Source organism: Micropterus dolomieu, linkage group LG12 (assembly GCF_021292245.1).
Source record: "Micropterus dolomieu isolate WLL.071019.BEF.003 ecotype Adirondacks linkage group LG12, ASM2129224v1, whole genome shotgun sequence".
In the NCBI taxonomy this organism is placed as follows: Eukaryota; Metazoa; Chordata; class Actinopteri; order Centrarchiformes; family Centrarchidae; genus Micropterus; species Micropterus dolomieu.
In genome coordinates, this window is record NC_060161.1 from 16,993,683 (window position 1) to 17,006,097 (window position 12,415).

Sequence of the window (12,415 nt, forward strand, 5' to 3'; positions counted from 1 at the left end):
TTAATCCACAGGGCCGTGTCCCTTCATGCATTCTGATAATTTTAGCCGCCACTTTGGAGGACAAGGTCACAGTGGGTGTGTGAGAAATTTGGAAGGGAAAGTGTGTGTGTGTGTGTGTGTGTGTGTGTGTGTGTGTTGGAGGCAGGCAGGCAGGCAGAGAGACAGCCAGCCTAGATGCACATGGCTCAACCCAGCGCGTTTTCTCTATGGTTTTCTGTCTGGCCCTTCCGTGACTACCAACTGACCTGCTAACACTGAGCCGCAGGGTTTCTGACCACCATGGCATTGGAACTGGGAAGGAAAGATGACATCGACAGCAGCCTTTAATTTCAAGCTATTGCAACAGGGAATAATGAGCACACATTTATGGCTCCAACTTGTCACAGCATCTTTGACAGGGTTCTGCAGTGGCGTGTGTGTGTGTGGGGACGCTGGGATGAGGCAATCTTTAAAAAACTTTAGAAATCCTACAATGTAATGTTTCCCTTTGTTTAATAGGACTTTACTTTTAGACAATACAGTATCAACAAAAAAATGAGTTGGAGTATACTGTGACAAATATTTGTGCATCAAGGCAAAAAAACAACAATAATATAACTACTGGCCTGTACTACGGAGGGAGTTCAATCTACTCTACTGGGTTATAAGGCAAAGTCAGGGTTGACACACTCTGACTGCCTACACTGGAGTTAAACGGCACTATGAAGGTGGATAAGATGTTGGTTAGTTGAGTCGGTGTCTACCCGGTGTTAACTTAATTGGAGTTGGTGCGCGTTCGCATAAAAGGAGTTTTTGGCATTTCTCCAAAAGAATGCACGTTGATTGTGTCAGGATATGAACAGTTTAAAGACATGTTAATGCCTAAGTCTAACACCGTTGTTGGTATTGCATGGAGTAAATTTGTAATTTTCTTCACAGTGTTCTTATTGTAGGCTAATTCTTATTCTATGGACTCTTCATTTAGCCTATGTGAAATATAATTAAGATGTAAAGATGCTGCAACTGCACATAAGGTCCATTGTAATAGAAAAAAAGGAGCCAGCAGAGAGAGGTAATAATCCGAGAGAAAATTTAATTTCCAAGATTAGGTAATAAATTAGGTAAAAAACTTGAATATTCTCTGACATTATAATCACACATTTATGAGAACAGCTGCAACATCACACACACACACGTCTGCCGTGTATTAGCCTATAGGCTACATGCAGTGAAAAGTGACTTTAATTTCCAGGAATTTCCGATATTTGTACTTGTAAATTTTACACTTTCATCTAGGATTTATTTTTTGCTTGGTTTATTAACCCTCACCCTGGCTCTGTACTTTTTGGACACGTAAAATATCCATCCATCCATCCATAAATCGTCAACCGCCTATCCTGCGTAGAGGGTCACGGGACACCTAAAATAGTCTATCTAAATATATGTGAATACAGTTAGGATAATTAAATTATAGCCTACAGATGGGCTGCAACTCTGGCCCGTTAATTAATTAAGATCTCCTCTCTAAAATCACAGAGGCTGCAGGGCTCGCTGTATGAATGTAATGCTGTTGTGTTCAGAATAACGTCATTTCAGCTGCAACCGCAGTGAAACAAGTCAGGATGAAATCTGAACATTTTTAATCAAGTGGTGTGTATTAATATCCTACTTCTCATCATTAACACTGAGTACAGATGTGGTGTGTAGTCCACGTAGACAGGATGACCTGTATAAGTTACTCCTGAAGTTACCTGGATAAGCCAGTTACCCCACTTCGTAGTACAGGCCATATATCTATAATAAATACACAAACACAAGAAAGGTTTTCCTTCTATCTAGACACTGAATATCAAGTAAGGGAAGTAGTCAGATTTTGTTTCTTTCTGGCCTCATTCCACTTCTCTTATCTTGACCTTCATTTTATAAACACAGGAATTAAAACTTTCCATGTACTATAGATTTCATTGCAACCTCTTACAGTGTCTGTGAAGATTCTCATCCATCCAGGTCAGAGTTATCCAAGGAAGGATAAAATCAAGGGGAACTGGACGTTTCGCCTCTCATCCCAGAGGCTTCTTCAGTTCAGTTTGAGATGTCTTGAAGTATCTTCAACCAATTCCCTTGATTTTAACCGTCCTTTGATAACATCATACAATGATTACATGTCGGGCCTATGTTGGTGTTTTCCAAAAGATTCCACATAAAGGAGGCTCTGCTGAGCTGCTCCATCCCTAGGGGTTAACATTACACTTGAGTAGTAAAGGCAATTAGTGAGTTCAACTTACTAATGTGCTGGAGAACATTCAGGAAATAAAGCTGAATTCATGTTGTGCTGCTGATGCTGCTGGGTGGCAACATCCTTTGGCCACGGGTAATGGCTTCTGTAATGGGCTACTGCATTATCCTTGCAAGGTTTTATGGAAATGCAGGGCTTCGTTCAAATGAGCCTGTTGTCCTGAATGTGTGTCTTCCATCATTTTATACTGAGAAAGTAGGGTTGTTAATATTCCTTAAGCTTTTCCAAAATCAGCCGCAACACTGAGACGATAAAGGCGACGAGTCACAGTACTGACAGGTACACTGGTGTTTGACTGGTTCTGAATCTGACTGCGTTGAACCTCTGTTAATTAGTTAATTGGTGAAAGTGTTGATGCAGAAATCATTGCATCATGTTGTTGTTTTAAATGGTAGAGACCTTCCATTCTTTCAAACAAGGTAATCTTAAAAGGTCGTTCGAGTTTACTACAACTTGATTCTGGAATCAAATATTTTTTTTTCTTAAAAAATTACTCAAACCGATTAATTGATCATCCAAATAGTTGCCGATTTGTTTAATAGTCGACAACTAATTGATTATTTGATTAATGCAGCTGTAGTTGTAAATAAACCAGCAATTTAGCAAAATTAAGAATATAATATCCAGCGGAATTAACCTTTAATCCAGTTGTATTGTGTATCCACAGAAACATTGCTTGCAGCAGAACTTGAAATCCAGTAAAACATCTTTTGGGATGTCAATGATTTAATGCGTTTGCTGCTTTGATAGGGTGGCTCATTTTAATGTAAAAGCACAACTGAGGATGTAAATCCTCACAAAATTAGACCTAGACCAGGGACACAAACACTCTACTCAGAAATGACCTGCAGTAAGGTGGAAATTACATAATGCTCTCAATTATTCAGTAAAAGGTGAACTTTTGTTCCTAAAGGTCCATATTCAGTTACCAATACTGCTGCTTTTTTGCATTTGTTATCTTTGTTGTCACCCTGCTGCTGCCAACACAGTTGTATAGTCACTTTAGGACAGATGAGAAGCAATAGAATCTGTTTTGTGCCGTGCTTCCTGCAGCTGCTGCCTCAAGAGCCGCTTGAAGCTAGCTTTCCCGTCTGTGCCGGCAGCCTGGGACCACAACAACTGTACCAAACTTCTCCAAAGCTCGCTGAGATGCTTGGGGATCACTTCTCTGTTCAGCCAAGTGTTTGCTGCATCCCGGTAGATGCCTTGACTTTCTTTAGTCTGTGGACATTAGCTTGGTGAGGCTGCCTGTGGGCCTAGATGTACATAGATGCTGGCTGCTAATGTCTTCATTGTCGTTGCTGCGATTTACCTGTGTGTAGACCTGAGCATTTTTTCTTTTGGCTGTTGTTGTGCCACTTTGACTTGAGATGTTTTCAGGCTGTTACCTATGCTCCCCTGATGATGTTGCCTGTTTTTGGGCTCATTTCCTCTGGACTCTGTGCTTGAAGTCTGACATTCATAAGTTGTAGTTGTAGTATTCTGCAATTTGCTTTTATCGCAAACTCTTCAGTGCACCCACAGGATAGCTGGTGTATTGATAATTTCTGTAGCTATGCATCTAAAAACTATTTGAACTTAGAAATGCTGAGCTCCTGTCCTGTGGTTTATACTGCAGCTACAGTCAGCTGCACTCACCTTGGACGGATTGTAATCTGCCTATTCCTGCCACGTTTTATTGGAGATTATTTTTTTCTAGGATAACCATGCGGGGTATGTTGCCCATCCCACACATTATAGTGTCTTTTCATTGCAGGTTTTGAAGAGGAAATTTAGTGTTGCCTTGTCTCCTCCATGTTGGACTTGGTGTATCTTTTCAGGCAGTGTCAAGGTCAGAGCCTTGATGCCAAATACTAATTCCTATACTACTTAGAATATAACTTTAAATTCCTTCAACATTAGCTGGCTCTCTGAATTGATTTCAGAATACATTGCTCCAAATTGCTTCTGACATAATTGATTAGAGGAACAATGAATATTTAAGTGTACAAGTGATCCACAAACTTAATTGTAAACACTAACCACATAGCACCTAGAAGCTAATGCATGTGGATTGTATCTCAGTAATTTTTAATGGAGTGACTTGGGCAGGGCAGATAATCGCAACTGAAAGTGATTGGATGGGAAGACTCCTTCCACCGTCAACCAACATTCAGATTTGTTTTCTGTTTACATGTATGTGAGTTGTGTGATGCTTTTATAACTATGTATAACTATCAGGTGTTATAAAAAAAAACTTTAAATTAGCAAGTACCTGACACAAGAGGCTGTGTTGTAATTAGGATATAACAGACTCAGTTTCTCCCCCCAAGACAAGTTATGCCTGTGCCTTTCCTGCTATGAATAAGAAAAGATGTCTGCCATGAAGGCACTATCCTTAGCATTATGCACAGTCTGAGGTGCTTTACAGTTGGAAGGGCTCAGTGAAGCGCTAAGCTGTGTGTAAAAGTTGTCCAACTTATAATTATTCATTATGTGCTTTATGCATTAATATTGGGGACAGCACAACAAGTTGTAAACACAGCATTGACATGTTATCACCCTATAATGTTGACATGGCAAACATGTTAGTTAACCGTTTCCTATTTATGTGTCCGGAGTAACATAAGCAAGCACTCATTTGGAGTCAATATTCACTAGGTTTGCACTATCTGACTTTTACAGTCTTGATACTGATACCAATACCTTGGCTTTGGGTATTTGTGCAAGGTAATCATTTTTGACTTAAACATTGCTTCCTAATTTTGTAAAACAACATAGATCGGCCCCCTTTTCAACGGTATTTGATCCAGCTATTTGAGTTGGTATCGGACCGATATCGGTATCTGATTGGTGTGTCCCTTATATTCACTCTCCTGTTAGCTCTGGTCTGTTCTCCACCAGCTCATAAAAAAACAAAATCTTTCTCTTCAGCTGCTAGTTGCAAAGTGTGTCCGAACATTGGAACGAAATATTTTCTAAAAACAGCAGCATGTCCGGAAAGGACAGCGAAGCAAAACAGTAAAAATTGTGGGTCATGAAACCGAAACAGTGTGCTAAAATGAGGACAATGCAGAGTTGACTGATAATTCACTGTTCATTACTGTGCAGTAATGAACCATTACTGTGAGTGACCTCATACACATACATAGAGTCATTTATTACATTGTTAATATCAAAATATTGATTATAGCAGCTTTAAGAAACCTGCTCTTGACTCAAAAGTCCACAGTCTGCTCTTGGAGTTGACAAACTCTTGACTAAGGTGGGCTTGAATATCAATGAGCAGCAACAACTTCTTGAATAAATATTTAATATATCGGAGCTTTCAAGCTCCCTCCCTCAGGATGTGGATGTACCTCCGGCTGTGCAAGTGTTACCACAGAACCCATATCATACCGTAACAGTGCAACCGATCTGTTTGCTCGTTTCAATCAGGCGTGCGTGTTCCCTACTGGGAAAGGATGGCTCTATTCCCAGCTCTCCATCCAGGGCCCTCCTTTGTCTTCTCAGGTAGAGAATATTCCTTGCTCATCTCAGGAGAAGCAAATTAAATGTAGCTTTGCGGTCTCCCCTTAAACATAACCATCTATCACTGCACGGCAGTTAATGCTGTGTGCATTTAAATGTAAGCTTAAGTCCGTTTGGCCGATGACCAGGGACAAAATTTGGATATTATGAACGTACCTTTAGGACACTTAATGTTTGTGGTAACTTAAAGAAAATGATTGCTTTGAGCAATGCTGACAAAAATTCCACCGCCAACATATTCTGCAACACTGTGGTGATAAATTCAGGGTTGTAAAGTCGATGCAGTGGTATGCATCATCTGTAACCAAACATCTAAATATAGTTTAGAAAGGGGTGCGAAATATGCCTACATTTGCTCTCCAGTTAGACTGATCTGCCACATGATTTTTTTCTGAAATAATAAAGTATATGACATTAATGGCTCCCTTGTTAATTAAAACAATAAAGACAACTCAAGATCAGAAGGTAGGGTCAGGTACAGGACGGTGCTCCTGGAGGTGAGAGGGACATTTTTCATTCACAGACATCCCAGCGGAGTATATGCATGCTCATATGGTTCTTGAACGTTTAACACATCTGTTGCTCTTTCTTACGGCTGCTGTCCTGGAACCTGTTGCTGCTTTTTGGAAGAACTTTTTCTTTGTGTCCAGACAACTATTGGATGAATTGACATGCATTTCTGTACATTTAGGAACCCCAGAGGACTAAGCCTATAATATCTCAACACCAACAGGTTTATATTGGCACCAAAGATGTCCTCTATCATCAGGCTCACATTGGTGGTTTAGAGTGAAGTATCTCAACAAATATTGGATGTAAAAATTAAGATTTGTCAGATACATGTGAAATTAATGACACTTCCATTTGGTTATTTGACATTCATACATGATGGGAAAGACACATTTTAGTTGGTACCAACACATTGAAGTTTAATACCTAGCCCTTTTCTTAAGGAGGGGTTTTACAACCTCTTGAAGATGCCGATAAAGTATAAACTATAGATTGTGACACTGATCTGGATCGAAGGGGTCCACTGTGAACCAGCGCCACCAGCATTTGACTGGTGGCGCTGCACCAGTCAAATGCTTTGACTCTCTCTTCTTCCTCTCATACTTGAATAAAAGCACACAAATGGTCCTCTAACTTGAAGCAACAGCACTATTGTCTTCTAGCACTTCTCTCTCTCTCTCTCGCTCAGTCATTCACTCTCCCTGTTTCACAGAGCGGTCCTCGCTCTCCTCCTCCTCCCGCCCCCTTTCACACTCTGTTGATCAGCTCAGGAAAGGGAAAGTGCTAGTGTAAAACCTGAGGATCACTTGCAGACTGAGGAAGCAGAGAGCACGTCGTGTTTGAGCCTTCAAGGTAAGCTGATGCTCAGAGGGGACAATTGATAGCAGTTAGCCCTCACTCTGGACCTCCGTTTCTGTGCATTGAAGGATAAAAATTTGCGATCCTGAGTGCAAGCACTCCAGTCAAAGCCGCTGCATGATTTGTTGATGTCTGACACTTCTGCTCTTGAAATGGGACCTTCAGGGGGATTGTAATCATAGTACTGTAGGGTAGGGTGTCACTGTGAATGATTAATTGGTAATTAGTTGTGTCATAAAATCTTGTTTGTTTGACTCTGTTATCTGGAGACAATCAGGATATTTGCTGGCAAATTGTAGGCAAAGGGTCCTTGCACGCCAGTCTGCATTAAGATCTGTTTGGTGTATTTGCTTTTAGCATCACTGGTCCCAGAACTGCTGGAACAATAACTTGCCTTCTTAAGACAACAGCTCAGGACACATAAGACAAGCATTTTCCGGTTCCAAAAGGGCACGCTGAAATGTCTTGCATTTCATTATAGCCACGCATAACTGGGGGCAAAAACACATCCCGAATTAGCATATATTCTCAGGAGTTTTGCTGAACTTTTGGCAGTTAGTTTCTCATGCTGCACTGGCTGTAGCTATTTGTGTTTGAATGTTAAGGGGTCCTCATTTGAATTATGAGGCTAATAATAATCACCTCTGTGTTACAATATGAAATTATATTTATTGCAAACTCCTCCTTTGGGAGAAGTACCCAAATGATTAGGCCAGTATCTGTGTATAATGTATTTAGGTAAAGTTAATAATGCCACACTATATTTCAAAATAGAGACGTTCCAGCCATGTGTACGCCAACCAAGAGGACCCAGTGGAGGGAGGACCTGCAGCATATGCGTAAAGACCACGGCTTCTCCAAGAAAGTCCTGCTCAACTGCTGCCTGATGCGGCGCATTGTCAACTGGGCCTCCCCAAAACCAAAAGGTACAAAAACCCACAGATTTACGGGTACAGATGGGAGCTATACGCAGAACCAAAGTGGTGCTCGGTGAGTGTGAATGTGATTTAATTGCCTCTCATTCGTAGGATCTTCTGACTGAGTCTGTATTTTTGTTGTTCACAGATCTGTCTTGAAAAATAGTGTTTACACCTGGTGTCTTTTAAAAAATGAAAAGTTGTTTGACATTTAGATTGAAGTACTGACTAAGAACTTTTCCATGAAACATTCTAGTTGGCATGAATGCAGGATCAGTCTTACAGGCAGCAAAAAAGGGAATACTTGTGCTTTTAAGGCTGTATATAGTCAATTTGTATTTACAGAAGTATACAAATGTTTTAAGGCTGAAATATTGTGTATATATTTTTTTTATGAACATTTATTCCAAAAACAAGGACATAGCATTTACAAGGTAAATAGCATTTACTGCACTGAAAGTGAATCAACAAGCTAAAACAGTTAAAGCTGGAGAGCCAAGTAAAATGTTAGATATACATGTCCGGGGATATTCGAAGTACACTGTGCACTTGAAGAATAAATTTGTGTAAACTAATAACACGTATTTGAGATTCGATTTAGCAGAATCACTATACACTCAAATGTACAGTGAACGTTATTTTTAACTAGACTGAGAGAATGTCCATCCATCCATCTTCAACCGCTTATCCGGGGTTGGGTCGTGGGGGCAGCAGCTCCAGCACAGGACCCGAAACCTTCCTTAGAGAAGGTACTCGGTCCACAAACCACTCAGGCACCATTTAAAACATACTAATGTGTTACTGATCAGTCATCCTTTCACCTTTAAAGGAAGAATTTATGATTTGTCTGGAGTAAAAAAATTATCAGAACGCACTGGAAGTCACAGTCGACAGCTCCTGTAAATTAATTAATTTTGAAACTAGATGAGTATTGATTACTTTGCGGGTTATATAGTCACAATGGCCATAGAGCCTTATATAATAGGATTTATAGCTACTTTCCTTGCCACTGGAACAGGCAACACACCAGACAGTAAAATATAGAGGGAAAACACTAGGCTAAGGCCATTAGGTCACATGTAGACATGTGACCAGACATCAGTGCTTGAATGAAACACCCCTTTCAGAAACAAGAAAATAATATAAATGTATGTGGGTTTTTTTTCAAGTTTTATTATGAATATTTAAATATATTACTCAACTTTTCCAATTTGGTATTTATGCACATAAACTGTAAGCTTGATTCCCAAGCGCCCATTTTACTTAAGCAAATTTTAGGCAATTGTCTTTAAATTCGCTTTTTTCTTTATTGCTTAGTGATATATGCAATTAGTTTTTTCTAAAAGCTTTAGTAATGAGAGGAAAGTCAATTACGTTGTTGTTATATCTTGAGTGTTTATTTGGCCGCGCTATAAACTTTCTTCCCTCGTCTGTTCTCATTGTTGCTGTTCATTAGTTACACTTCCTTAGTTCCTATGATTGTGTTATAGCTCAGTGACATGTCAAGCATCACCATAAAACCTGGAGCTTGTTTTTGCAATTGCCAGGTGCTGTTCCGCATTGATATGGCTTGTCAGATAATGTGTTGGTGTTTGGGTATGATTTAGGGTGCTATTAAATAGTCATGAATGTCACTGTAGGACTGAAAGACATCTGAAGTGAAGGTTGTTCTGCAGGGGAAAAACAACAACACAAGGACTCCCAAACAGCTGTTCTTGTCATGAATAAGAGAAGCGAGATGATGCATATACACCTTCTTTAGAAAAAGGGAATAGATTTTGTAATTAGTCAGGTTTCTTCTTGGGTTGGCCACTCCGTGTTTGTGTGTATGTCTGCGTGCAAGTGCTTGTGTGTGTGCATCTGCACAGTTGTCATTTGAATCTATCCCTCTAAAAACATGCGGGCTGGCGGCCACAGCTGGAGCCACACCAGGACCCAGGTGTTTCTGTCAGCCACATTTTGAATTAGACGAGGCATTTGTTCAGACTTTCATTCCTTTTCACCGCTCCTTCTCATTGGAAACATGATGCCTCCATCCCAGGGCAGGCTGCATTTTCATACCGCCTCAAGTTTTAGCTTGAGGTAGCTGAAGCAGGAACACAAGTGTCCTACCTTTTATTTAGGTATGAAATAGAACTTTCTCTTGCCAAACTGCACTTGTGGATTTCACCTACACTTTTTTTGAAAACCATGAATTAGACAACACAAATTAACACAGTAATAATAATAAACAGCTATTTTGGTTTTGAAGACTCCTCTCTGAGCATATTTTTGTTTGTAGGTGTTCTCATTATTCGGTGGTGTCTCAAACTAATAGTGTTATCACCTGGTGTTAGCCAGAATAACCTCCCAGCATGTAGACGCTCGCACTATAAACCTGCCAGGTGGCAGTCATACCCTCCGGATATTGGAGCAGTCTCCAGAAAATGAGCAGGCTTACTAAAGCAGAAGTTTCTGGAAATACACAAGCCCCATGTTGTGTCCTCTGGCATTTTACAAATCCCTGCTGTCTCAATGACGCACTCAAATGGGTCAGTTGTTTTACCCGCTGAGGGAACTAATGACATGTACATCCCAAAATGATTGTAGCCTGTTTTTGGATTAGATTTCTATAAAATCAGCTGTTAATTTACTGTTAAGTGATGTTTAACAAAGATTACATTAAAGAAATGTGACTTTTTACCCAATGTGTTGGACCAGAGCTCCACTTTATTATATTTTGTTCCTTTGTACGATACTCACACACAAATGTTAAATGTATCTGATGCACTAAGTTGAGTTTAATTTTTTTTTATTCATTTAGATTGTATTGCAGTTTGATGCAAGAGTTAGTCCGATCCCCTTTTTTCTTACAATTTCTCTGTGCTTTTATTGTAGACACCTTCTGGTAGAAATCCATCACTGTACCTCATGTTTCCTGCCATGAGAGGGCAGCAAGCTACAGAATAAATGACCGGCTAACATGATGTACTGTTTGCTGCATTCAGAGCAGTTTTGTAGCAGTGCCTTGAATGATATACACTTTTGCCAGTTTGAATGTGCAGTAATTTACGTTGCATATTTTGTATCACTGAACATACATCGCTGGTGCAGCAGTGGCTAAAAAACAACAAAAGAAAAACATTAAGCCTGTAGGCTGTTTAAAGATGACAAATGTTGATTCTTAATAATGTAGCATGCTGCAGTTTTTTACCTGGCTTGTATAAAAGTACGGGCACAATATCAACTGATTACAGTCCTGTATAATCCAATACAGCAACCCTGCAAGACGACACTCCGCCTGAATACATCACGTGTCTTTTAACACTCAGGTGGTGATACTGACATAAACTGTGAGAGCCTGCACTGCAGTAGTATTTCAGTGGTCCCAAATGAACAACTATAGTCTCTGCTGATAGTGGCACAACAGCACAGTATTAAAATATGATGCCAGGCATATATGGACGCTCAACTCTCATTCTGCTGCATGATTTAACACACGTGGGGAGTGTAGAGCATATCAGTGTTGATCAGCAGCAAATTCCACCCATGTAGGATTTGCTACCTTGTTCTATTTTTCTCCCGGACACCCTGACTGTTGAGAGCTGTTTGATTAGTTTGCTTCTTGGTCTCCTTTGTTTGTTTTTACTGTTAAATACATAGGCATTTCATTCTACATGCAGTCATTGTAACAAAACATGTTGCTCATTGGAAAATCTACACTGCAGTGTCATTTAATCCCCACCTTAGCCAGCACAGTAGCTTTAGACTTCCAATCTGGACATGCTGTTTCCAGTGGCCCACTACACTCACTGGCTTTACCTATTGAAGCTATAAGCAGCAGAATTCTTCCACTTTGTCCTTCAAACAGCACAGAAATGGCCTGAAAAATTGATTTACTTGGTGTGTTGACAAAGTCCACAGTAACGAATCGTTCTGAGTAAGTTCTTCCTCAATCCATTTTTTTGCTGTCGGACTTAAACCTCTGGCTTTTTTAATTCTACACACATTAGGATGTCTTTGTGATCACTTCACGTATAAATCCCACCGCAACTCCTCACTGATTTGAATTTAATTGCTGAGAGTTTGCTCAATGTGAGACCACATCCATCAGTCCGGCATCATGGCGAGAGACATTGTTAAAAGGACCCTATTTTGGAGAAAATATTAAACTATCATTAAGAGAGTCCTGGGGTGTATGCCCTTGATGAGTGTAATTCTCTCCAGTGATACAGTGAGAAGCCTTTTATTTGAATCAGCTCTCACATATTGGCCACTAGCTTTAGGTAGCCCAATACAACCGATTTTGGTAAAGCAACTGGCTTTCCATTTTAATCTGCTTTCCCACTTGGTCAAGAGTGCAGGC

The 12,415-nt window shown here is 40.1% G+C and overlaps 1 protein-coding gene across 5 annotated transcripts in view; it reads left to right on the forward strand.

Annotated features, from left to right (window-relative positions):
• The window catches only part of kcnip4a (potassium voltage-gated channel interacting protein 4a), a 144,963-nt gene that overhangs the window by 9,134 nt on the left and 123,414 nt on the right, over window positions 1-12,415 (forward strand). For 2 of the 5 annotated variants that reach the window (XR_006827324.1, XM_046063790.1), the window contains exon 2: window positions 7,930-8,079. The exons of 2 other annotated variants lie outside the window; for them this stretch is intronic. Coding sequence is in view for 2 of the 3 variants with exons in the window: in XM_046063790.1 (XP_045919746.1) it covers window positions 7,930-8,079 (150 nt within the window). In the remaining variant the exon portion in view is untranslated. Of the gene's footprint in view, window positions 1-7,007; window positions 7,148-7,927; window positions 8,080-12,415 lie in introns of all 5 variants that reach the window. One more of the 5 variants, XM_046063792.1, reaches the window with a different exon arrangement.